Below are 24078 nucleotides of genomic sequence, written 5' to 3'. Positions count from 1 at the left end.
AAAACGAAAGGACCTGTCGCCCGTCTCTGAAACACAATTACTTGAAAGAATAACCAGTTTTTCGGGGTGTCCTTTTTTGAAGAATACGACGTCCTTGGATTAGTGAAGCGGAAAACTCGTGGCTCTGATTCAAAGAATTTCTGAATTTTTGTGTCAAAGAAAGGGAAGTTAGCTAGCTAGTGTGTCCAGCTAGCCACCCCTAACCCCGTTCTGTCTCTCGGTATAAGAGTTATCTCGTTGGGTGTATTGTTATGCAGTTCCCGGTGGACTGTTCTCCTACTCGTTTTCTTCCTCCTCCACCACCTTTGCACTCCCTCACCACGGTCTCTTTGGCCCTATGTCTCGGTGGCTCTTCCCTTGGTCAGGCTCGATAAAGAAACGGGCCTGTCGCTATCTGTTACAGCATTACCTCGGTCATTTTTTGGAGGAGAGATTGAGTTTGGACCAGTTGAGTTTGGACTTGTACAATGGCAGTGGAGTTATTAAGGAAATTAATCTCGACGTGTGGGTGAGTGTCTTGGCTTATTCACCACCTTGTGTCCATGAAATGCATCTTCATAGTGTTGAGCAATTTTCCAGGAAAGCTGCTCAGTACAGGATGTTGTCCAGGGAAGCTGATACACGAAGTTGCCAGATTTTACCAGTTTAACTAACAAATACCTGCATTCATTAACCAGCAATCTCTTGGACCTGACCAGCTGTTTCTACATTTACATTTAGGACATTTTTATTATGATTAAATACCCTGTAATTGATGGTTAAGACAAGAGCCTTTCTTAGAGCCCAACAGTGACAACTTGGCTGTAGTGGGATTGAACTGGCAACCTTCTGATCACTAGTCCAGTACCGTAGCCACTTATTTTCCGAGTTAAGTACAAATAAAAAATATTCTGAAATGTCAACGTGTTATTGGAATCTATTGATTACCGTTGTTTTGTACTTGATTGAGCCACGTTTGTGATTCTCCTTTTGGTGCTACCACCACCATATTTTAAAATGGTTTTTATCTGATTTATTGTTTACCTTCCTTGTTAAATGTGTCACATACTGTTTAGAATTTAAACCAAAAAGTTTCACTTTAGCCTCATCAGACCACAAGACTTTATGCCAGTTTGTAATGGAGTCTCTGAAGTGATGCTTTGCAAGTGTATGCTTTTTAAGGGTTCTGTTATGAAGACATATTTATGTAAAACGTGGCACTTGTTGACTAACTTTAGATGGGCGACTTGTATCTTTTTTCCAAATCACTTCTTTCTGTGAATAGATATATTTAGTTTTGTGGTTATTCTCTATCATACTGGTAGACCTCACAAAGAACAAGCTATTAATCGGTATACCAATGGTGTAGTCACCTGAAGGAGTAAAGTAATCATGTTGCTTGGGAGGAAAGTTCTTTTTTAATGTCAGTTGTTTTAATGTTAACTCTGAAATTTTATTTTCATTTTTGTACATAAACACAGTTAAAGATCAAGGGTCCCTCACAAACCTGTAAATTTTTATCTTTAAAATTAAACAGTGCAGATGGGCTAAATATGTCATATGTATACAATTACTAAGTGTAGCCCATCTCTTCCTGTGTAGCATTTTCTTGGCACACTTTATCCATCAATTGATGCAAAGGGCAAACCATTAAACCTCTACTAACTGTATTGTTGGTAGCTGATTCTCAGCATTTACATTTACATTTTCTGCATTTAGCAGACGCTCTTATCCAGAGCGACTTACAGAAAAAATCCATGAACCATGTTTTAAATACACAATGCTAGGCAATAAAAAAAGCCTTTACCTTTATTAATTAAAATTTTTATCTTGGATTTATCTTTTCTCCCAGGCTGTGAATGAGCTGCTCGAGTCACTTTCAGCCCCTCTGGAGATAGTGGAGGGTTTTGTACAGAGTATTTCAGTGACTATCCCATGGGCAGCACTTGTCACTGACCACTGCACACTTGAAGTTACTGGGCTACAGATAACATGCAGACCCAAAGACAGAACCAGTAAGTTTACTGCTAGATTAATCATGTGACTATGTCTTGCTGAAAAATGTTTGTTTTTATTTTGTTATTTTGTATAATGTTTGGGGCTTTATTTAAATACTAGTTACCTTTTTATTGATCTATAAATTGACATAATAGAATTAGTATAAAGGCATTAAAATATTCAACACATATTAATTGTTTTGAGCTCTTATTTCCATGGTTTTTTTGTAAGTTTTAAAGTCATCCCACAAATTCTGTCATACTTTTGTGTCCGTCCTTTTCTGTCCCAAATTTATTTTACACCCTGCATAAGGCCTTGCTGTTATATTTGAGTTTTTCCTAACCGCATTTAGCAGTGTGCTCTTGGTTGGGATGTTTGCAGAAACCCAAATTCTAGAGAGAGTAGTAACTAATAGTAAATTCCATGTTTGTGGTTTTTATATACAATTTTTCAAAATTGCAGACTCTGACCTGATGTACCTAATCTTTCTATTATTATTAGATATTAGATAAGTAATTGATGTGTTCACAAATCTTCTCTTACAGCAATATACTTTAAATCAAATAACTGTTTGGTTTTATAGGCACAACCTGGGACTCCCAAGGATGGTCGTCATGTATGACCTCCAGCATGCAGCTGGCCCAGGAGTGTCTGAAGGACCCACCTGAGGCCTCCGAAGAGCCGCCTGCTCCGCTGGAGGGCCTGGAAATGTTTGCACAGACAATTGAGACAGGTGTGTATTGTTCATGAGCAGCCATCAGCCAGAGTTACAAACAAATTCTGACCGTAAAACCTTCATAATGTTTATTGTATTCAAAAAGAAACATAAATTCTTTACAATGAACCCTGTTTTTATACAGTTTTACGAAGGATAAAAGTTACTTTCCTGGACACTATTGTGAGAATTGAACATCAAACTCCTGATAATAAGACTGGGGTCGCCTTAGAGATGCGAATTAAACGGTAATGTATGATGTATGATCTTTGTACAAAGTGGTTAAATTCACTGTTTGGCTCTGTTTTGGGTAAGGTGTCAGCAATGCCTTTATTGGAGGATTGTCTTTGCTGTGTGGTTTGCATCCAGTTAGATTTGCTGAATTTGTTTGCTCTGTATTAGTCATCCCTGAAGATAAGAATGGTACACGTAACAGAGCTGTGTTGTTCTTGTGCTGCAGGCTGGATTACTGTGATGAAGCTGTGAGAGACTCAAATCAAACAGTGCCTGTAGATATTCACCAACCCCCAGCCTTTCTGCACAAGATTCTCACGCTCAACTCCGTACAGATGCTCTATGAGACTCTTGGAGAAGTGCAGGTGAGAGACAATGTTTGACCAGGGATTTCCTGTAAGCCAGAAGTTAAAGTAAGTAGTTAAAAAAGATCAGCTGAAAAGCAGGGGCAGCATTTGGCTAGTAATGTATACACAGTTAAAATTAGCAGTATTTTCAGGTGCTTGGGTGGCGCAGTTATCAGCCCACCACTGCTGAGATCAGAGTTAAAATCTCATCTCACAATGGTATAAACTGGCTGGGCGGTGCCTGTACAGTTGTGGCCTCTGCTGTCTGGTCGAGGCACTTGCAACAGCAGTGGAGGATATTATGAACTTTGTGGGCAGGTGAAAAGATGCAGCTGGCTTCAGCATGTTGGAGTGGGTGTGTGATAGTTTCACCCCTTCTCGGCCAGTGCTATAGGTGCTATTAGCACCTGATTAAAATGATATGATTAGATTGGCAGCAATGGTTACAGGCAATTTCAGGATTCCAGAAGTCACAGGATGCTGGTGGCTTATATAATATCTGCTTAGTAGGGATCCCATTGGGGTCTCTCTTGATTGATAAATAGGGCACGTTGGGGTGACAAAGTGTCCAAAGCAACAGATGGGCAACATTCATTCAGCTGGCGCTTTTTGATGTTGTAATGTTGTAATTTAAAGGTTTTTTTGGAATATTCTTTTCTGTTACCAGAGTCATGCTCCTGAAGATACAGAGGGCAGCGAGGATGAAGAGAAAGATTCGTCCACCCCCCAGCCTTTACGGATACATCCAGAACCTTTGCTAATTGGAAGCTGCTCTGGTTTTATGGAGACCACTGTCAAAATTAAACAAAACGACATGCTTCCGGGGCCCAAGGTGCGTTGCTTTCTAATGGACTTTAAATGTCATTATTATTCCAGTGGTATTTTTGTTGTTTAATCATTTTCATGTAAAAATGAAGTAAAACTCTTAAACATAAAATCAGTGATGTGTAATAAAATTTCCTAAAAATGAATTTATTAAAGTATAGTAGACTGAATATTGATTAAATATATTTAGTGAAGTTAAATGTTAGTATTTTATTAACTAATTGTAGACTCTAATAGTAAATTTGTTCTGCTTCTCACTCTTTTAGCTGGAGCTAGATGGGAAGTTGGGCTGTCTCCATCTCCTACTATCACCCAGTCAGATCATTCACCTAACAGACCTCCTGACTGCCCTCTGCATTGAAACAGGTAACGTCCTCTTGTATGGTTAAAAATTTAGTCCATGCACACAGTATAACAAAAGAAATGCCAAAATAATTTGTTTGTTTTATCACTGCTTGATCAGACAGATATATTGCATTAGCTTATTACAAAATGACTTTTTGGTTTCAACGTTTTGAAGGCCTGAATCACATTTTCACATCTCACATGTACTTCTCTAACTATTTAGCTACAGTGTGCGGTTACTGTGTATTTTAAAAATATGAACTGATCATTTATTCCGAGCTTTTTAAAACGCTGGTACACATATTTCGAAAGCACTGAGGCCAAAAACTAATACATGAAGTTTTCTTTTCACCAGTCGGTGGTAGATTCCTTTAACATTACAACAGTATGAGTTGCTGTTGCAGCAGCCTCAATGAGGTGATGTGTTCAGACATTCCTACAGATTTGGCCAGTTGTGTCTGTTCTGCACCTAACCAGACACTTGAACCCGAGTATTTGTGGGCTAGCGCACTAGACTGCTGCACCACCCAAGCACCCCGTAAAACACATACTTTGATTTTATTAGCACTTTTTTGTCACTTCTTAACACCACACAGTAAAATGCAATGAAGTGAAGCTGATTCCTATTTACTGAATTTGTTTCTCAAAGGTTAAAGTAAAAGCTCAAATATTAAGCAACGTATTAAAGGTTTTGTTCTTGTATTTTCTCTTTTCTTTCTCTTTTCTCTCCGTCTCTCAGATGGTGGCAGTCATGCTCCCGGTGGTGCTGGTGGTGGTGCTAGTCACAGTAGGCCTCTGGGTTCAGATGATCTGAGGTTGATAGAGGAGGACCTTAGCAAACAACTAAGTGTAGATACAACAGAAAGAGATCTAGAGCTGAACACTGAGCCCTATCTCAGTGGCCTGGAGAATGGAGGTGAGGAGACTTTGCTCCAAATGTTGAAATTCAAATGTAGACTGCTTTTTCGTCATACTTATATTTGGCTAAAACAGTTGTTAAATCTTTGAGCATCTCATTTTCATAACTTTTTATTACGTTGATATTTTGGTTGATTGTGTGGTTTTGTTTTTTCCCACCACTGTGTCTCAGAGATGTTTTACTCTATGGGCCCTGGGTGTATGACCAGTAGTGTGATGTCTGCTCGCTCAGGGAGCGAACTCTCTGACAGTGACATGGAGTCTTCAGTGCACAGCCAAAGCAGCCTGGCTCCACCATACCCTTTCTCCCCACAGGTCAGCTGTTTTTCTTTTCTTTTTTTTTCATGGTCTGATTTTAACAGAATCACTGACTGCAATGCAGTAACACACCCTGGACAAGATGCCAATCCGTTGCGGGGTAACGTTATCACAGGCTGTGCCTGAGAGGAGGGGGATGGCTGAGGACTGGCGATGGATTGCTACATATTTATTTCGCTACCTATCAAGTAGGGGTGGGTTTATAAAATCGATTTTTCGATTCGAATCGATCTTTATTTGAATGATCCGATATCGATTCATATCAATGCGAGATCGATCTTTTAAATGAGCCCCTTTTTACGGTGTACACGGAAATCTGTTACCTTCTTTAATCTCGCGTGACCAGCCGCTGTTTTTTCGTGCAACGAGATCTGACCTGCACATCAGTTCAGCATGGCAGAAGCTCCAGTAATACCTGGTTCACACTACATGATTTCTGCCCTGATTTTCGGCGACTGGTCTGCGCTAGATTTGCCGGCTCGGGAGCAACTCGGCTCTTAATCAATGTGAAACAGCGAGGGGAAACACACGGGAGAGGTTGTAAACAAGTGGAGCAGGGGCGTAATATAGTTATCGTTCTCTACAAAACAAAATATTTATTAACCTCCAACTTCAGAACAATCCCTGTTGGTCGTGTTGCCAAATCCACTCAGATTCCTTTATTTTTTTCTCTTTGATATTACGCTGCTCATCAGCGCACAAACTTTGATCTCTCGCTACTTGTTGGAGTGTATTTTAGGACGTGGTTTCATTAAACCCCTCGTCACTTCTCACGTGTGTTTTTGTGACAAAACGTAGTTTGGGAGACCAGACAGACTCATCTGAGATTCCTCCTGGTGATAGATGGTGTAGATGTGAACCCCCCCCCCCCCCATCACCCATCAGTCGTGCAGTGTGAACTGTACAGCGACCCGGCAAATCAGAAAGTTGTGTAGTGTGAACTTGGCATAAGCTGTGCAACAGCCAGGTGTATGTTTACATTACACATACACTGTTGTAGCGTGTCAGACATATAAAATAATAATAAATAAAAAAAATTAATGTTACTGTTTTTTGTTGTGGATTACTTATTTATGTAAAAACAAATATTTTTAATAATGAGTGTTCTTTGTACAATTATCACATTCGTTCTCTGTACATCTGTACATATTTAAACAAAACCTGTTGATGTAACTCAAATATGCCTAAATGTGTTGAATCGAAATTGAATCGAAAATCAAATCGAAGATCGAATCGAATCTGGACCTTGTGAATCGGAATCGAATCGATCCAGGAAATTAGTGGCGATACCCAGCCCTACTATCAAGCCAGCTAACTTACTGCTAATAGATTAGCATACATGTTTTCTGGGATCCCACCAGTCAAGGATCTGATTGACGTGAACTCAAAGCTGTGAGTTAAAATTGAATAAATGTCAAAGTTTTGTTTCAAATGGAACAAATAGATTTTTTTCTCTTGGAATTTTACCACAAAAAGGGGTTTACTTACAAAAGAAATGTAAATAAACATAAACCGTCTTGTAATAGTCTATAGTTTTCTTATTTTATTTTTCAGGGAATGCTTAACTGCCCCAGACGTTATCCTGTACCAGGAACTTTACCTAGTTTACCCCAATGTAGCAGGCCTTCACGTATGTTACCCTTCCTACTCCAGAACACAAAAATACACATTTCATTATTTCCTTATGAACTGTTTGAAAAATTCTTGCTTCTCTTTCTAATAGGTCGCTTAACACAGGGTGGCCAGTCAGAATCTATGAAGCCTGATTGTTTGCTCCGACTTTCTCTGGGTGGGGTCACTCTAACTCTACTGGAGAAGGAGCCATCTTCTGTTTCCGAAGACCCATCCTCACTGGCTGAGGTGTCCCGGGTGTTCTTTCGTGAGCTGGCCTTTTTTAAGGACAGCATGTTCAGTGAAAGAGACTTTAAGAACCTGAGAGGCAGCTTCGCTAAAGCATGTCCTCACTCTCATCTCAGGTACTTTTTGTACTCTTTGTTCCTCTCCTTTTTTTCTGTTTACAGTTCTTAGGCAAAACACATAGCTGGATCTAAAAACACTCATGAGCATGAGGTAACAGTACAAAGCTCTTGGTTTGTTTGCACATGTGCTCAAACAGCTCGTTATCAGCACAAATTCTCAGTTTTCTTTTTCTTAGTGCTGTTTTTTTCTTTCCTTCTCAGGCTAACAGGCGCGGCAGTGCAGGTGGCATGTGAGATGCGTAGCTCTGGGCGGCATGCACGCTCCTTGACTTCTGACCTTTCCTTCAGCAGGCTGGAACTGCTGGAGTGTCTTTGGGAGCCAGGAGATACACAGTACACTGAGGTACTGTTGTTTCTTCTGTCAGCAGAGTGTTCTTTTACAAAGTCACAATTATTTTCTATGTATGACAGTTTTTACCTTGTTCAGCTCGTTCAGTTTACAAACATGCAGCTTTAAATGTGATGGATTGACGTAGTGTGCGCCTAGTGTTTCATGCTGTTAGCTAAAATCAAGATAGCCTAACCATGTGTCCTGTCTGTCTTCAGTTGTTACAGTTTCAAACCGCTGGGCTCTTTACTGTGGGAGCTACTGCCAGACCCTGTGCTCAAATCCATTACAGCCTGACAGAGAAACACCAGCGCAAGGTGCATTATCACAATTTATTTGTTAATTAGATATTGAAATCTTTAAATTAAACCTTCACCCTTATGCATTTAGTTCATCTGTTTTTTTTTTTTTAAATGTTCGACTGTCTTAATTCAGTTGTAAATACGCCAGCCCACTACCGCTGAGATTCAGAGTTTGAATATCAGAAAAATCAAATATCAGCCGGTCGGGCATCTACACAGACATGATTGACTGTGTCTCAGGAAGGGAGGAGAGAGATTAATTTGTCAATGCGCTCTTAGTGCTGGTCCCAAACCTCTGTCAAAAAGGGCCTCTAGCGTAAAAAAAAGTGCCAAATCAGGTATGCTGACCAGAAAAATATATATAAGCAGTCGAAAAACACACAAAAAACATTTGTAAAGGTGAAAGGTAATATTTATCATGTTATGTATTTTTGCATAAGGGCCCCCACCAGGTTTTAGTATTCACATTTCTGTGCATGAAATTACATTTTATTTTAATAGGATCTTAGCAGTAAGTGATATTACAGTGACAACTTCCAGTGCAAAGAAGATTTTGGCTAGAAAAATGTTTCCATTTGTTGCATCTACAACAGAAAAAACTGTTCTGCTATGTAGATCTGTGAAGTGGAGGTGCTTAACATTAAAGTTAGACAAGAAAGGAATTAGACAAGATAGTTATTTTTGTTACTCAGAGATATATGAACAATAATCTTCTACCTTCCTAACATCATAGCCAGCTATGGCTATTTAATATTTAAGTACAACTGTTACCTAGGAGCCTAACTCCTAAATATTAAATATTGACTGAATTCTGAGTGATGCGCTTATCAAGGGATTCAAATCATAATTTAATTAAAACACCAAGTTAACACTGCTTGTTAATGAAATTAACGTCTAACGTGTCATGCTAACAAGTGTTTTCTTTTTTTACAGAGTGGCTCCAAGCAGCGCATAGTTCACAGAGACAGCTCAATTTGTGTAGAGCTGGCTGAGCTCACTACTGAGATAGATCTAGACATCTTGGGCAGATTGAACAGCATCACACAAGTGCTGAGCCACTGCCCCAGCCCACCTCAGAGACCATTAGCCACCCAGGTGCTGTCATGACGTTCTATTTCTTTTTGCAACTGTGTAAAGGATGTGACCAATGCTAACTGTAACTAATCACGTTTGCTATGCTATCACCACTGCCATTCAATGATCCTCTTTTATCTTTTAACAGACTCAGCTGCTTGAGCAGCACTCTTCTTTTACTCTCCTCTCACCCAAAGCTGTTCTGAGGCTTCGCTTCCCCATCCCTGACCTGCGACCCTTAGAGCAGAGAAGATCCCCTAACGAGCGAGCGGTGCGTAAAGAGATCCTGAGTCTGGAGATGTCCAACTTTGAGCTGAAGACGCAGCACGGCCCAGATATTCAGCAGCAGATGCCATCTTCTCCCACAGCCAAGCTTGCACAGCTGCTAGAGGCCAGCTTTAGCGACATGCACGGTGAGAGGAGCAAACTCACTGATGCACCTGCTTTAATCCATGTCCAATTTGGATTAAAAGCCATGCGCTTGTTATGTTGTTCTTTTCTCATTCCTGCTTCTGTTTTGATCCTAGGAGTGTATGAGGATTGGGAGGGAGGCTCTTTCCCTTGTATTTGTGTCCAAAAAAGTGCAGACTTTCAGGATCCAGACAGCACACCCAGGTGAGTGTACATGAACACTGATCATGTATTGCATAGTTCTGACAGGGTCCTGGTCAGGCTCACGGTGGGTCCGGCTTCCCTGGAATCACTGGGCACAATACGGTAACACAAGAACACTGGGCCATCCCCGTCCCCTCAGAACACTGGGCCATCCCCGTCCACTGTCTTGTGTATGTAGACGTCTGACTGGCTGATAACACTGCTGGAGATTCATGTCCTGGATCCCAGCACTAAGCTTGTGTAACTTAATCCTGCTTCACCTGAGCGCCCCTAACGCAGACAAAAATCATTGCACTAGAGAACTAATGTAGATTGAGTGAAATTAAGGGAGTTCTAATGCATGTTAAAACATTTGGCTTGTTCCTTTTTGGTTTTCTTTACTATGCAGACTTGTGGTGCGTGTGAGTGGAGAAGCAGACTTGGATGCTAAAGGCGGTGTAGGTGTGGGTGTGAACAAGGAAGTGGGGCATGGATTTGTGTCAGTGGAAAACCCCTGTGAAATGAGAGAGAAGAACAGCTCCCCTTTCTCCTCCAACCGCACCATGTTTGAGACAGAAGAGGTAGACAGCTTTTTTTTCTCGGTTGCAGTTATGCTTTATTGCTTTTCCTTTTATCAATTTCCTCACCAAAATTATGTGGACACCCCTTTTGCTTAGATGGTTCTGGTTATTTTAGCCCCTTAATTTTGTTAACAAGTGCTAAAACCTTTTCACATACAACTGTCAGTAGATCACACTTCATCAAGTTGTTGCTCTGCAAGCACTGCCTCTTTCAGCAGGAAGTGCTGTTATTGTTTAGTTGGCTTATCCATGAGCAGCATCAGCTCAGCTGCAAAGCGATAGGCTATACAAGCTTGAGTGCTTAAGTAAGTTCAGTGTAGAAATGGTCTTGCCACAGTTAATCAGGGGAAGCTGTATTAATTTATTTCAACTGCACATAAGCCTAAAATGTGCTTGCTAGTTTAATGGTTTGCTGGGATGATGTGAAACATGCCAACACTGGACTTTACCAAGCTGAGTTTTGGCAGAACTTGAGTGGCTTGCAAAGAGCCTTGATGTCAACTCCATCTACCACCTTTGGATTTTTTATTTTTTTTTGCCAAGGATGAGCCTGGTGTTATTGCACAACATCAGCACTGACATTATCAATACCATTTGTCCCTGCAGTAATGTTTTAAAAAGTAGTAAATATTCCTACCTGAAAGGTAGAGTTAATAAATGCAAAAAGGAAACAGTTATTAATGTGGTCAACAGACGTTTGGGTGTCCACTTACTTCTGAACATGGAGTGGATTTTTCTACCTTATTTTTAATGCTTCACAATTTTTAAGCTATGTCATATGGATATGCCTTTTGATTTGGTTTCTATTAGATGGTGATTCCAGCAGATCCAGAGGAGATGAAGGAATTCCAGTCACAGTGTGTGGCTCAGAGTCAGTATGTAGTGGATATCACGCTCCCTGTGGCTTACATCCTGTTGCCTAGCAAAGAGGCTTTTCAAAGCATCTACAACAGGCAAGATCATTTATTGCACCATAGCAGTGTTTCCCACACATTATACACATTATTCACACAAAAATTTGGCAGTTCATTACATTCAGTTCTGGCTTTAAAGAATATATCTTTAGAAACATCTTTGCTTTTCAAATGATCACCGTATGTTAACTTTCTATTTGTCTGTTTTTTACTTAGGATCAATAATGATTTGTTGATGTGGGAGCCCCCACCAGCACCCCCTTCCCCTCCCACGCGCTCTTACAGCCCCCCACAGCAATCCACATTTGAGGACGTTGAGTTTCAGCTCTGCAAATCTGCCTTCAGACTTGGTTAGTCACTTAAAACGTACCTTGGAGAAAACCATATATAAATGTGAGGTATTAATGACTTATAAAGTGGAGCTTTGAGCAATGACTGTAAGGAAGATTTTGGTAAGACAGAACAAACTTCAGTAATTTAATAAAAACTAAGGAAGAACATGTTGAACACCAAGTTTGTTTAAAACACTTTAATGTACATAATGCCTCGTACTGTCATTTAAAATCTAATTGAATAAAGTTATTCTCTCTTGTTCTAGACTCAGACTCAGATGAGGAAGAATCCCAGTTCTATTCACCTAGTGCCCATGGAACAAAGTTACAGACAGAACCCCAAGCTAATCACACCCTCAGCCTGCTTTGTCTAACTGTCCTGATCGGCAAGGGTCGGCTGCAAGCTATAACGGACACCAAAGTAAGCAAATTAACCCACCATATAAACAATGTCATCAGTAGAGATACAGTGTAGTGAAACACTTGCTCTATTCTGCTTTTTATGATTAATTTTCTCTGACAGAATGAAGCAGGACGGAAGGTGGAACAGTGCCATGGTGAACTGTTACTAGATTTTGAAGGCGGGAAGATTTTCAGTGTTACGCAGCACCAGAATAATCCAAATCTAAACTTTTTAACTATTGAGAGCACAAAGGCCGAGCTATACCATAAAGGTAGGATGTTATTAAGTGCTGCTGCTAACATACTGCGATGTTAATACTAACCGTGTGCTTTGTTTTATTTCAAAGACAATCAACAGCTCTCTGTTTATTTTTATTTTTCTGTGTAGCCGAGGTCCCAGACTCCCCTATTCCTCAAAAATTCGAAATGCCTCGGTTTATCCCTCCAAAACATCTGGACCCGACCATTTATCGCACAGAGGTGGGAGTGAGCAACATGGGACGCAAAGAGACAGGTGGACAGATGTTGTCAACTGCCATCAAAATCACACTAGACCTCCAACGCAACGTCAAGGTGGCTGTGCATTGTGTTTTTTTATTTTCTGCTTCTATAAACGTGTTTTTGGATCATTTTTTAAAATTTAGATGCTCACAATTTCTCCCCCTCAGGAGTTCCTTGTTGCATTACGGCTGCAGGGTGCTACATTAAGACATCACATGGCATTGACCAATCACAGCTGGCACGAGCAGGTACTTCTTTGTGCAGCCCCCTTGAATTACAGATGCAATGTTACACACCCTTAGTGCAACAATCACCAGTCCCAGACTGTTCTTGTGTTATGTAATTGTGCCTTTTTTTTTTTTTTTTTTTTTGTAAAACATTACCAGAATGCTAACTGTCTTTTGTCTTTAGCTGGTGGATTTTCTGGACGTCATTGATGAAGATATTTTAGGATACACACCGCCTGCAGTCATAACAGTGTTACATACACACCTGGCCACGTGTGCTGTTGATTACAGGTAAGGAGAAAATAAATGTTACGCTTTTTACCAAAAATAGTGAAGTCTAGTGACTTCAGATGCCCAGTAGGGTTTCAAGTAGGATATTTTATCCTGTATGCCTTGTTACTTTATAGAAAAAGGTGATCAAATAAATAACAATTACATGAGCAAGCCTGATCGAACTGCTTGTTAAGTATAAAAAACCTGCAAGCATGAGATTTTTCAAAGATTTGAGTAAAATCATGGCATTTTGTACACATAGTAGTAACACAGCAGCCTTTAAACAATCAGTATACACACAATTACATTTACCTACAATAAGTGAAACGTTTATCATGCTAGTGCACTGGGCAAGTTTAAATCTCAGGAGAGCCACAGAGCTGGGCTGGCTTCCAAACAAAAACAATTGGTCATGTTTGAGAAAGGAAAAATAGATTAGTTTGATATTTTAAAGTACACATGTTCCAAAAAGATGTGTATGGGGGTGGTTGATTACAGATAGCAATACTGCACTCTGTGAGACTCCGACCCTGGCAGGCTGCACGCGTGTCAGAGGGGGCGATTGGGGAGTTGGGTGACGGCAGTGACGAGAGAGACATAGGTTTCAACTGGCCACAACTGAAATGGGTGCAAAAATTTGCTGTAAAATTTAATGTTAAATAAAGTATAAACATTTTTAAAAATATGTTTTATTTTCTTGTTATCACTTGTTTTTGTCCCATCCAGGCCACTTTATCTTCCACTGCGAGTGTTGCTTACAGCTGAATCTTTCTCTTTATCCAGTAATATTATTGTGGATACTGCCACGTTCCATCTCAGGTACTGATGTGTTGATTACTCTAAATGTCACTGGTCATGCTGGTGTTTTATGGTTTAAACCTAATGCCACTGAATCCCCTCTTAGGTTTATCTTGGATGACTCTGCATTATACCTCAGTGATAAATGTGAGAGTGAGACGGTAGATTTGAAACGAGGTAGTGATTACTCATCTACTTTCAATGTACTATTTCTGTGAAACAAACATTCAGTCCATTGCTGTTCCATCTCTTAGATTTATTTCTCCTTCTGTACAGATTATGTGTGTGTGTTAGACATCGACCTGTTGGAGCTGGCTATTACGACATGGAAAGGCAACAACACTGGTAAAATGGTAAGTCCCGTAATGTTGATTTCTCAAGCTTGCGTTCTGTTTATACATTTTAGATTAACTGTAAAGACTCTGACTGTTTTCTCTCATGTTTAGACTCAGCCTCTGTTCGAGCTGCGCTGTTCCAATAACGTGGTTCACGTGCACACATGTGCAGACTCCTGCGCTGCACTAGTGAACATGCTACAGTACCTAGTCTCCCAGGGGGACCTGCACCCTCCCCCACGCCATGCGTCCCCTACTGAGATTGCTGGACAGAAACTTCCGGTGAGAATGTCTGTGAGACTTTTCAGTCATGCAGGTTATGTTTAAAATGTCATGGTAGAAATGATGCATTTATAAGGATATTTTTAGTGACTGTCAAACCTTTGCGTGTCTCAATGAAGAATGATTCGTATCGAGGCAACACTCATTGTGGGAGTCAAAAATGATGCTCTGCCATTAGTCTTAAGAGTTAGTCGGGTGGCACAGCGGTAAAATACACTAGCCCACTATTGCTGAGATTCCAGGTTTAAATTTCAGCTGTGCTATTGACTGGTTGGTTGTCTACACAGACATGATTGGCTATGTCTGAGGGTGTGTAAGGGGGGGATGGCCAAATAGCCTAGCTATTAAAAAATGCACTAGTCAGTGCGTCTGTATGTGTTGTTTTCTGTTTAGCCCAGTGCCTATGATGCTTTTTTAATGTGGAGAAATATGTTGTCTCTTCTGTAGCTCTCAGAAGCTCCTGCCTCTTTACCACCATGTCCACCAGCAGAGACAGCTGAGATTAACCAGTGTGATCTCACCGATGCCTTGATTGACACAGAAAGAAGTCAGCATGAAGATCATGAAGAAACTGGTAGGACTGTTAGACAATCATTTTTATTAAACAAATGTGTGTTTTTTGCCACCACTCATCTCTATAGTATTGGGAACATCCTAATTTTTCCTGTAGTGTGTGTAAGTAACCTAGCTTTCATTTTCTGTCATGTACGCTCACTTGAGCTGTAGATGTGTTTAGTGTGTATTTATGACCAGACATTAAAATCATGGCTATTGCATTGGTTTGTTAACAGGCAGCCATGCAGGTTTTTCCATTTGCATTCCTGATAGTACAGTAAACATTCCTACTTAGTGCGCTCTACACAGACATGATTGGCTTAAGGAGGTGCATCCGGGTTGCTCTGAGCTTGCATCTTGTTTATTGTTTTTTTTTTTATCTCTTGTGCTGAATGCACAGATTTTCCTTCTTCAGTAAAGCGGGGCTCACCTGTATCAGTCTACCTATTCCCTGGGGAAGGGTCAAAGTCTCGCTCATCTCTGCTAGAAGGTGAAGAGTGTGAGCTGGATCGACCGGTGGTCACAGCTACAGAGGTACATGCAGATATGATATTTGAAGAAGGTTCTGAAGGCTCCACTGACAACGATGACTTCTGTATTTTAGAGGCTCCTGGTATTGGCATTCCTGTGAGTATAACATTGCTGTATAGTTTTGTCTCTTATGTCATTTTTTAAATTGTCCATCATGAAGGCCATCTATTTATTGTGTTTTATTAAGTGTTTTAGTATTTAGCAATATCAGCAGTGCTAAATTTAAATATAGAAATTGTATTTCCATTCCTTCCTTTTTTCACCACACTCCCTGTCTCCTCTACAGCCTAAAGATGGAGAGCCAGTTGTGAAGTTATTGTGCCAGGGTCCTATTAAGGTGCGTGATGGCCATTTCTCCCGCCCCCGAGGCAGTTCGGACCTGCTGCGTGCACCCTCGCTTTTTCCTGTGCCCCAGAGTAGAGTAGTGCTCAGAGAGGTATCAGTTGTCTGGCATCTCTATGGAGGCAAAGATTTTGGAGGCAAACCCACTGCTGCTCATACACAACAAAGCCACAGGTAACCAAAGATGCATAAATATGATATCATGTATAATATGTATATAATGTATATAATATAATATTTACATACAAAGATCTGAATGTTTGGTCACATGGTCACAGCGTTTGCTCATACTAACTAAATAATGGCAAAGGCTTAATTCTAAAACCTGATTATTTAATTATTTACTTTATAACTAACAATTATTTTATTTACATATTTATTTACTTATTTATGTAATACTTATTGTTTATTTTTTGTTTACTTATTCATTAATGTATTTATTATAAATGTGTTTATTTACCTATGAATTCATATTAATGTATTTTTATACATTTATTTATTTATCCGAATTAAATATTTTAATTTAACAGTAATAATTGTAAACCATCTGCTTTATTTCTTGTCTGATTTAGAAAGTTTTTTTTGCAGTTTTAGGTGGAAACATCAACACCCGAGTTTAGACAGTTAAACTAAGGCATAAAAGCTGTTGTAGAATGAGTTTCCTAACATGTTCTCTACACTGCTTTTCTAATTAATGCATTAATATTAATTATAAGCTAACAATGTAAAACACGTGCTATGATAATCTAATATATTCTGTTTTCTTCAGAGGTCGCTCTGCCCCAGCAGGAGCCCGTGCTTCTCCCTCACGCTCTGCTGGCACTTCCAGGCCTCAAAATTCATGGCGTTGGGTTGGTGGCAGTGGTAGAAAGCACTCACAGCTTATGGAGATCCAGCTGATGAAGGTTTCATGATTAAGAATATGTTTCTACACCAGGATGATAAATAATAATGAAAGTAACCTGGTTTTGCTGCTGTTAAAATATGAGGACAGCTTGTTTACTAACTGCCTGGTTGTGATTCCAGGTGAGCTTCCAGCACGAGTCATACCCTGTCATGACGCCCCCTGCAGTCCCAGGGCAGGACGTGGAGGGGGCGGGGCTTGGAGAGCAACCGCTCTCCAGACAGGTGTTTATTGTGCAGGAACTGGAGGTACGAGACAGGCTGGCCACTTCCCAGATCAACAAGTTTCTCTACCTATACACCAGCGAGAGCATGCCACGGAGAGCCCACTCCAACATGGTGAACAGGCTCTTTTTCTCATACCCCATTCAAATATGTATCATGTTGAGGCTAGAAAATCTTATTAATAATAAGACTAGTAAGATTGCATCTTGAAGATGAGTATTGTATGGCTAAAAGTATGTGGACGTCTCTTCTGATGTTTAAATTTAGTTTTTTGCCACATCTATATATATATATATATATATATATATATATATATATATATATATATATATATATATATATTAGGGCTGTCGAAGTTAACGCGATAATAACGCATTAACGCAATCTCAATTTAACGCGATTAAGATAAATAGTGCCATTAACGCAAATTCTAGTTCATGTTGAGACTTGACTGGTAGAACAAACGTTTTAATGTCGGACATGTCACCGTTTTTCATTTGCGGTTTGTTAACAAAATGTAAAAGAGCGTCGTAGCATCTGCACTTGCATAATAAAGAAATAAATACACGCTATATTCACAAGTTGTCGGGAGCAGAACACTTTATTAACTTATTCTGTTACGGTAAAGAATACCGGACAGCTGAGTCAAGCACGTTGTCCATGAACTATGGAAGCCCCAAAGGGTCAAAACACACTCACTTCGTGTAGAAACGTCCATCAAACCATTGGATAGTATTACTACCTAGTATGTGAGTGAATAAAACTCCCTTACAGTTTTCTCTTGTCCCAGCAGTTTTTAACATAAGTACATTTAGCATAAAATGTGTTCACCATTTTAATTGTAACATTTCACTTAAAAATCCTTGTTTTCTATAACATTTACACAGATTTTTTTTAATGCGATTAATCGCGATTAACTATATGAAATTCTGAGATTAATCGCGATTAAAAAATTTAATCGTTTGACAGCCCTAATATATATATATATATATATATATATATATATATATATATATATATATATATAAGGTAAATGAAATGCTTTCAATATTGTTGCAACAGTTTGGGAAAGCTACAAAGGAAGGAGGGATCAAATCAATATAAATACCCATGGCTTTAGAATGGGATGTCCAACAAGCATATAGTGTATACGTTTTTACATACTAATGCAGTGGTTAACAGTTGTTTTTATGTGCTGTAGCTGACAATAAAGGCTCTACAGGTGCTTCCTGAGTCTGGCCTGGGTGGCCCAGAGTGCTGTCTGAGAGTTAGCCTGCTTCCCCTCAGACTGAACATAGACCAGGTAAACATTTGACATTTTCAACATTTAGCAGACGCCTTTATCCAAAGTGACTTACATTGCAGTTACAGAATACAGTCTGAGCAATTGAGGGTTAAGGGCCTTGCTCAAGGGCCCAACAGCAGCAACCTGGCCGTGGTGGGGCTTGAACCAGCGACCTTCTGGTTACTAGTCCAGTGCCTTAACCACTAGGCTACAGCATTAAATATAATTCACCGAAATAAAAAGATCCAATAAATGGTTAATTTAGTTAATTTAATACAATTTAGAAGCCCAAAGATTTCATGTAATCTTGGTTTCTTCTCTATGCCTGCAGGATGCACTTTTCTTTCTAAAGAGCTTTTTTAGCGACATGGCTGCTGGCATTAACCCCTACCTGCCTGTCGACCCAGCAGCTGAAGGTAAGCCTGAACATGGGAATCAGCTTTTAAGCAGAATTTAGCTCCTCTTCCTTATTCAGAATTTTAGATACAGTGTATCCTCTCTGTTTTATAGTAAAGGCAGAATCTGCACACAAAGCTACAGAAGAGATGGAAGCTGGCTCTGGATTGGGCCCTGACCTCACTGCTTCTGTAGAGACAACCTATAGTGAGCAGAGCTCTTCTTCAGCTGGCTCCTCCTCTTCCTCTGACCAGCCGATTTACTTCCGGTATGTTAAATACTGTGTTTGCAGAAACACGTCCTATTTGCTTTTGTCAACATGTAATAATGCTTTTTTGGTGTTTTCTTTCCTTTCAGGGAGTTTCGGTTCACCTCAGAAGTTCCCATATGGCTGGACTATCATGGCAAGCATGTGACTATTGAGCAGGTGGGTGTTTAGTTTCAACACTGAGTGACATTCATCACCAATATTGTTACTGAAACACATGAATGAATTCATTCAATACTTTTGTTTATAAATTGTACAATCACCAGCATAAACTGAATGGCGAGATGAATCTTATATACTGACGTGTGTGGATGCGTAGCAGTGAAAATACAGAGCTAAAAGCAAAATGCATTTTTTTTAAAATGTCTTTATTTAATGTCTTATTGTATACTTTTGTCATTTCACAGGGGACATTTGCAGGGATCCTCATTGGCCTGGCCCAGCTGAACTGCTCAGAGCTGAAACTGAAAAGACTCTGTTGTAGACACGGGTGATTCATTAGTTTTGACTTTTTATTGTGAATATCTGTATATGTCCTTGCACTATACACACTTTTCTGTTAACTTGCCATTTCAAATAAAATATATTATTAAATATAATTTAAAACTACTTTAACTGCTTTATCCTGGTCTGGATCCACTGGGAAACCACGTCTTCATAGAAACCCAGCCACCCAATAGCACCATTGAGATTCGAACCCGGATCTCAGCAGTGGTGGCCTAGTGTAATAAACTGCTGCAGTACCCGAGCACCTGATTCATTCAGAAGAATAATCTTTATTGTTTTTAAACGAACTGCTGTTCATATTTGCACTGTGCTTCATTCACAGGCTGTTGGGAGTGGATAAAGTCATTCAGTATGCTGTGAATGAGTGGCTAACTGATATCAAGAAAAACCAGTTACCAGGCATTCTGGGAGGTGTGGGCCCAATGCACTCTGTAGTGCAGCTGTGTGAGTATACATTATATTACATTGCTATACTTATGCTTGCAATCAACATTGCAAATAATCCCAGTGGTTTTTAGGGTTACAGGGTTAATGTCGGGGCTCTGTATAATTTCTCCACACCAAACTTGTCCGTCCAAACCATGTCTTTATTGTACTTGCTTTGTGCAAAGGGAAACAGTGCTATTCAGAATTTAGGAGGGGTGTCCTGATACTTAACTATTCTAATGAGTAATAGTTTTTTTTAATTACAGCGATTGTCAGCCTTCATCCATCCTCATTTTTACTTCTTATGTTGCTCTGATTGTAGTCCATGGCGTAAAGGATCTGTTTTGGATGCCTATTGAGCAGTACAGGAAAGATGGGCGTATAATTCGGGGTCTGCAGAGGGGAGCAGCATCGTTTGGCACCTCTACAGCTTCTGCTGCTCTGGAGTTGAGCAACAGACTGGTGCAGGCTATACAGGTACACACACCTCTGTTTGTTTCTAGCGTATTTTGTTTTACAGTGATTATGGTAAACATAGAGATTTTTAACTGCTACTTGTTGTTTAGAAGTGAGAACAACACAAACACATGGCTCCTAGGAATGAGAACATTTAAACAATCTGGTGCCTGCAAACAGTGGAGAGTTTCAGAGTATGCATATTCAGGACCTGTTGATCTACAGTCCCCCTGTTGTTGTATGAGAACCGCTTTAGAATGTGTTGTATCATATTTTTCAGCACAAATCACTAAAAACATAAAAAAAAACAAGTAATTGATAAATTGTTGACAAAAAGTTTCTGCCAAAGAATTAAAATTAAGATGATAATTCTGAGTTTTCTTAAAAGAACACATAATGAACACTATGCAATATATAACTCATGAGTAATTCCTCTGCAGGCCACAGCTGAAACTGTGTATGACATCCTGTCCCCAACTCCACCTCTAAACCGCTGTGTGACAGATGGACGACCCACTACCCGGCCTAGACGAACTCCGCAACCAGCTGACCTCAGAGAAGGTGTCGCCAAAGCCTATGACACCGTCAGAGAGGTATTGTTAAAATGAAGATACATTATGTGGTCAAAAGTATGTGGAAACCCTATCTTATCTTATGTATCTTATACTACGATGTCTTGTTTATATTTCTCCTGAATGTCACATGAAAGAAACCCTTCATGCTTCCATAAACTTAACTGTGCTTAAATATTGCTCCCATGCTAAATGACTAATACTATGATTGGATAGGATAGCACAATCTACTGCTGTAGTTCCCTTTGTAACTACAAGATACCGGGAATAAAATTAATTCAGTTCTTTACTCAGTTTTAAACAAAGTAAGAGCCCAGGAGGGGTGACCACTGAAAACAGTGCTGTCATGCTTTTATATTAATCTAAACATTCACACAAAAGGACAAAAAATTTACAGAATTGATAGTGTTCCACCAAATTAGTTGTAAAGATCTGCAGTTAAACTAATGTTACGTGTGTATGTATTTTTTGAACACAAAAAAATCTAACATATCATAAATTCATGTTAAAATATATGAATTGTGTTTTTGAAATTCCAAAAGTGACATCTACTTCATCTAATAGAACATTATGTTTGTGCTCGTAGGGGGTGATAGACACGGCTCAAACTCTGTGTGATGTGGCCTCTCGCGGACACGAGCAGAAAGGTCTTCCAGGAGCTGTCGGCGGGGTCCTGCGTCAGATCCCTCCCACCGTGGTGCGTCCCTTAATAGTGGCCTCTGAAGCTACGTCCAACCTGCTTGGTGGCATGCGGAACCAAATCAAACCTGACGCACGTAAAGAGGACTTCTTAAAATGGCGCACAGAAGATACTCAAGAATGACCGATGACTAGGATGACTGCTAGATGATTTTTGTTAGTGTGAATGGTGAATGCATGAGTGGTCGGGTAAAAATGTGGAAAATCTAATCTAGTATTAATGCAAAAATGAAGAAAAAAAATTGCCGCTCAGCAAAACATGAGATGTTTAAGTGACTTCCAGATGTTGCACATTTTCATGTTCATAAGCAGAGCTCTTGGCAGAAAAGTGCAATTCGCTGCCTTCTCTTTCTAGCTGATGTTATGCAATCATATCATTTTAGACAGTGAGTGTGCTTTACACCGTCACTAATAACCTGATCAATATCTGATCTCTGCAAGTATCTGGTTTAGGTTGTTTTTCAATAGTCAGATCACTAAAAATCAGTGTAATGGCAGTTTTGTCATGCATTTTTAAGAAATTAAATTGCGCCATCTGGATTTAAACCCAGTAATCAGGTTTAGTTAGACTTCCACAAAGGCAGCACTCAGTTGAACACAACTTAAACATGTACATGAGCTGGTGATTTATGATGCTACATTAATTTGGGAGCTAATTAGTTAAAAGTAACCTTGAGATAATTGTGCTTCCTACGAAAGAGCAAGAAATATGAACAAGACAAATGAAATGTTGTAAAACTACATTGTTACTGGGAAATGTAATAAAACAGCGTCACTGAATATCAACATCTGCTAAAAGATTACTGGCTAAATTACTGTGTGCAATGCAGTAACGTCGGACAGGACGCCAGTCCATAACGGGGTCTTGGTCATCCCCCATCCCAGAAAAAAAGCCAATCATGTCAGTATGTAGATAACTGATTGGCAGATAGCACCACTGGGGATTCAACCCTGAGCGCCGCGAGTATGTACTGATTGCCAAAATCTGATTATGTGCTTATTCTGTGTATGTAAAGACACTCACTGTTCACTCACTACTAGATTTCCGTTTCTCTTGGATTTGCACACCAGGCATCTAAAATGATTCATTATTGTTCTCTTATTATTTGAACTCTTCAGTATTCTCTTTTGTCTTTATAGCTAATCTAAATTTCTTCACATTGTCTTTGTTGGGATCCAAGACAACCTTAATGTCCCACAATCTAGTGTAAAAGTGGCCTTGCCATAATTACTCTGAAATTGTAGGTACTCTTTGTTAGCCTATAAAATAACTTATGATCTTCTTTAGCTCTAATCCTAATGTTATAGTGTCATAATTCTGCTCATTATCAAGGTGAACCATGTTTGTTTGAACATTAGTTTGCTTTCCTGATGCCAGTATACATGTTTCATATTGGGTCCATAGCCTACCCCGGCAACACTGGGGGCAAGGTGGGACTGCACTAGGAACAAAGCACTAATACACAGCAAAGCATAACAGTGTCTCTAAAATAAGTCCAATTATTTTGGATATTTGTCTGATTACTAGACTGCTTTCCTGAGTGACCGTTACTCCTCACAGTTTTTGTGTAGTGGTTAAGCAAAATTAGACAGGCTGAACCCAAAATTGCTTGCATCTCTCTTGTTGGTTGCCTTCTTAAATTTTAAAACTCTTTTATTATGTAATTTTGATCAAAATTCTTAACCAAATTCATCACATTGTAGTCTGTACTGTGAAGCTATTTAGTAACTGAAAGATGAGAAAGGGGTTTGTGGTTAATATTTGACATTTTTTGTTTCACACTTTAAGGGACGTGTGTATGTATGTGGATGAATGAAGAGATGCATGTTTTTGGGTTGATTGTTGTTTCGATGCAGTGGTCTCCAGGCTGTGTGAAGCATAGCTTTCACCATATGTGTTTTTTTTCTGTGATTACTTCTATATCATAAGCTGTAAGAATAATCTGTATAATACCAAAATAAAATGTAAACAAGTTAATACAAAAATAATAAAACATGTACATAAAACATTAGTCTGTATAGAGCTTGGTACAGTGTGTAAGCCTTGATTTTTTTTCTACATTTTCAAGGGTCACAACTTAATTTTCAGTGGGATTTTTACCATTTAATGGACACAGTAAGTAAGTAAGTACACTTGCAAGCTGTTGCAAACAGTGATTTTCAGGTCTTGACACTGATCCCCATTTTAATAACATGTTGTGCTTTGATTTGAACGTTTTGCTGCTTTACTCAATTCCGTTATGGTGACCAGAATGGCCACTGAAGAACTTTAAACATAGAGGAGTGCTTTATGATATAGTCTATTTGTAGAA

At 39.5% G+C, this 24078-nt stretch overlaps 1 protein-coding gene across 2 annotated transcripts; it reads left to right on the top strand.

The window, feature by feature from the left end:
- Nucleotides 1-23794, top strand: atg2a (autophagy related 2A). 2 transcript variants are annotated; one of them, XM_063000399.1, is made up of 42 exons: nucleotides 1-508; nucleotides 1832-1994; nucleotides 2561-2710; nucleotides 2838-2940; nucleotides 3153-3291; nucleotides 3941-4105; nucleotides 4365-4464; nucleotides 5183-5359; nucleotides 5534-5676; nucleotides 7234-7309; nucleotides 7403-7655; nucleotides 7860-8001; nucleotides 8205-8303; nucleotides 9222-9383; nucleotides 9511-9775; nucleotides 9890-9977; nucleotides 10366-10537; nucleotides 11348-11490; nucleotides 11668-11801; nucleotides 12050-12204; nucleotides 12307-12457; nucleotides 12574-12758; nucleotides 12854-12934; nucleotides 13098-13204; nucleotides 13913-14005; nucleotides 14091-14161; nucleotides 14261-14337; nucleotides 14431-14601; nucleotides 15049-15175; nucleotides 15572-15783; nucleotides 15974-16203; nucleotides 16799-16934; nucleotides 17056-17271; nucleotides 18359-18460; nucleotides 18774-18858; nucleotides 18953-19106; nucleotides 19196-19265; nucleotides 19514-19596; nucleotides 19936-20057; nucleotides 20362-20516; nucleotides 20936-21088; nucleotides 21654-23794. In XM_063000399.1, the coding sequence occupies exons 1-42, from the start codon at nucleotides 338-340 to the stop codon at nucleotides 21888-21890; spliced, it is 6018 nt and encodes a 2005-aa protein (XP_062856469.1). In that variant the 5' UTR covers nucleotides 1-337; the 3' UTR covers nucleotides 21891-23794. The 2 variants fall into 2 exon arrangements, with proteins under 2 accessions (XP_062856469.1, XP_062856468.1); XM_063000398.1 differs by having other exon boundaries at nucleotides 15557-15783.
- Nucleotides 23795-24078: the final 284 nt, after the last annotated feature.

Source organism: Trichomycterus rosablanca, chromosome 8 (assembly GCF_030014385.1).
Source record: "Trichomycterus rosablanca isolate fTriRos1 chromosome 8, fTriRos1.hap1, whole genome shotgun sequence".
In the NCBI taxonomy this organism is placed as follows: Eukaryota; Metazoa; Chordata; class Actinopteri; order Siluriformes; family Trichomycteridae; genus Trichomycterus; species Trichomycterus rosablanca.
Note: the sequence above shows the minus strand (reverse complement) of the source record. Positions and strands in the feature narration are given on the sequence as shown.

Coding starts and splice junctions, on each gene's coding strand:
- atg2a (XM_063000398.1), top strand. CDS start 338: ATGTCTCGGTGGCTCTTCCCTTGGTCAGGCTCGATAAAGAAACGGGCC. Junction 7,656..7,859: donor TGTCCTCACTCTCATCTCAG/GTACTTTTTGTA, acceptor TTTCCTTCTCAG/GCTAACAGGCGCGGCAGTGC. Junction 9,384..9,510: donor AGAGACCATTAGCCACCCAG/GTGCTGTCATGA, acceptor ATCTTTTAACAG/ACTCAGCTGCTTGAGCAGCA.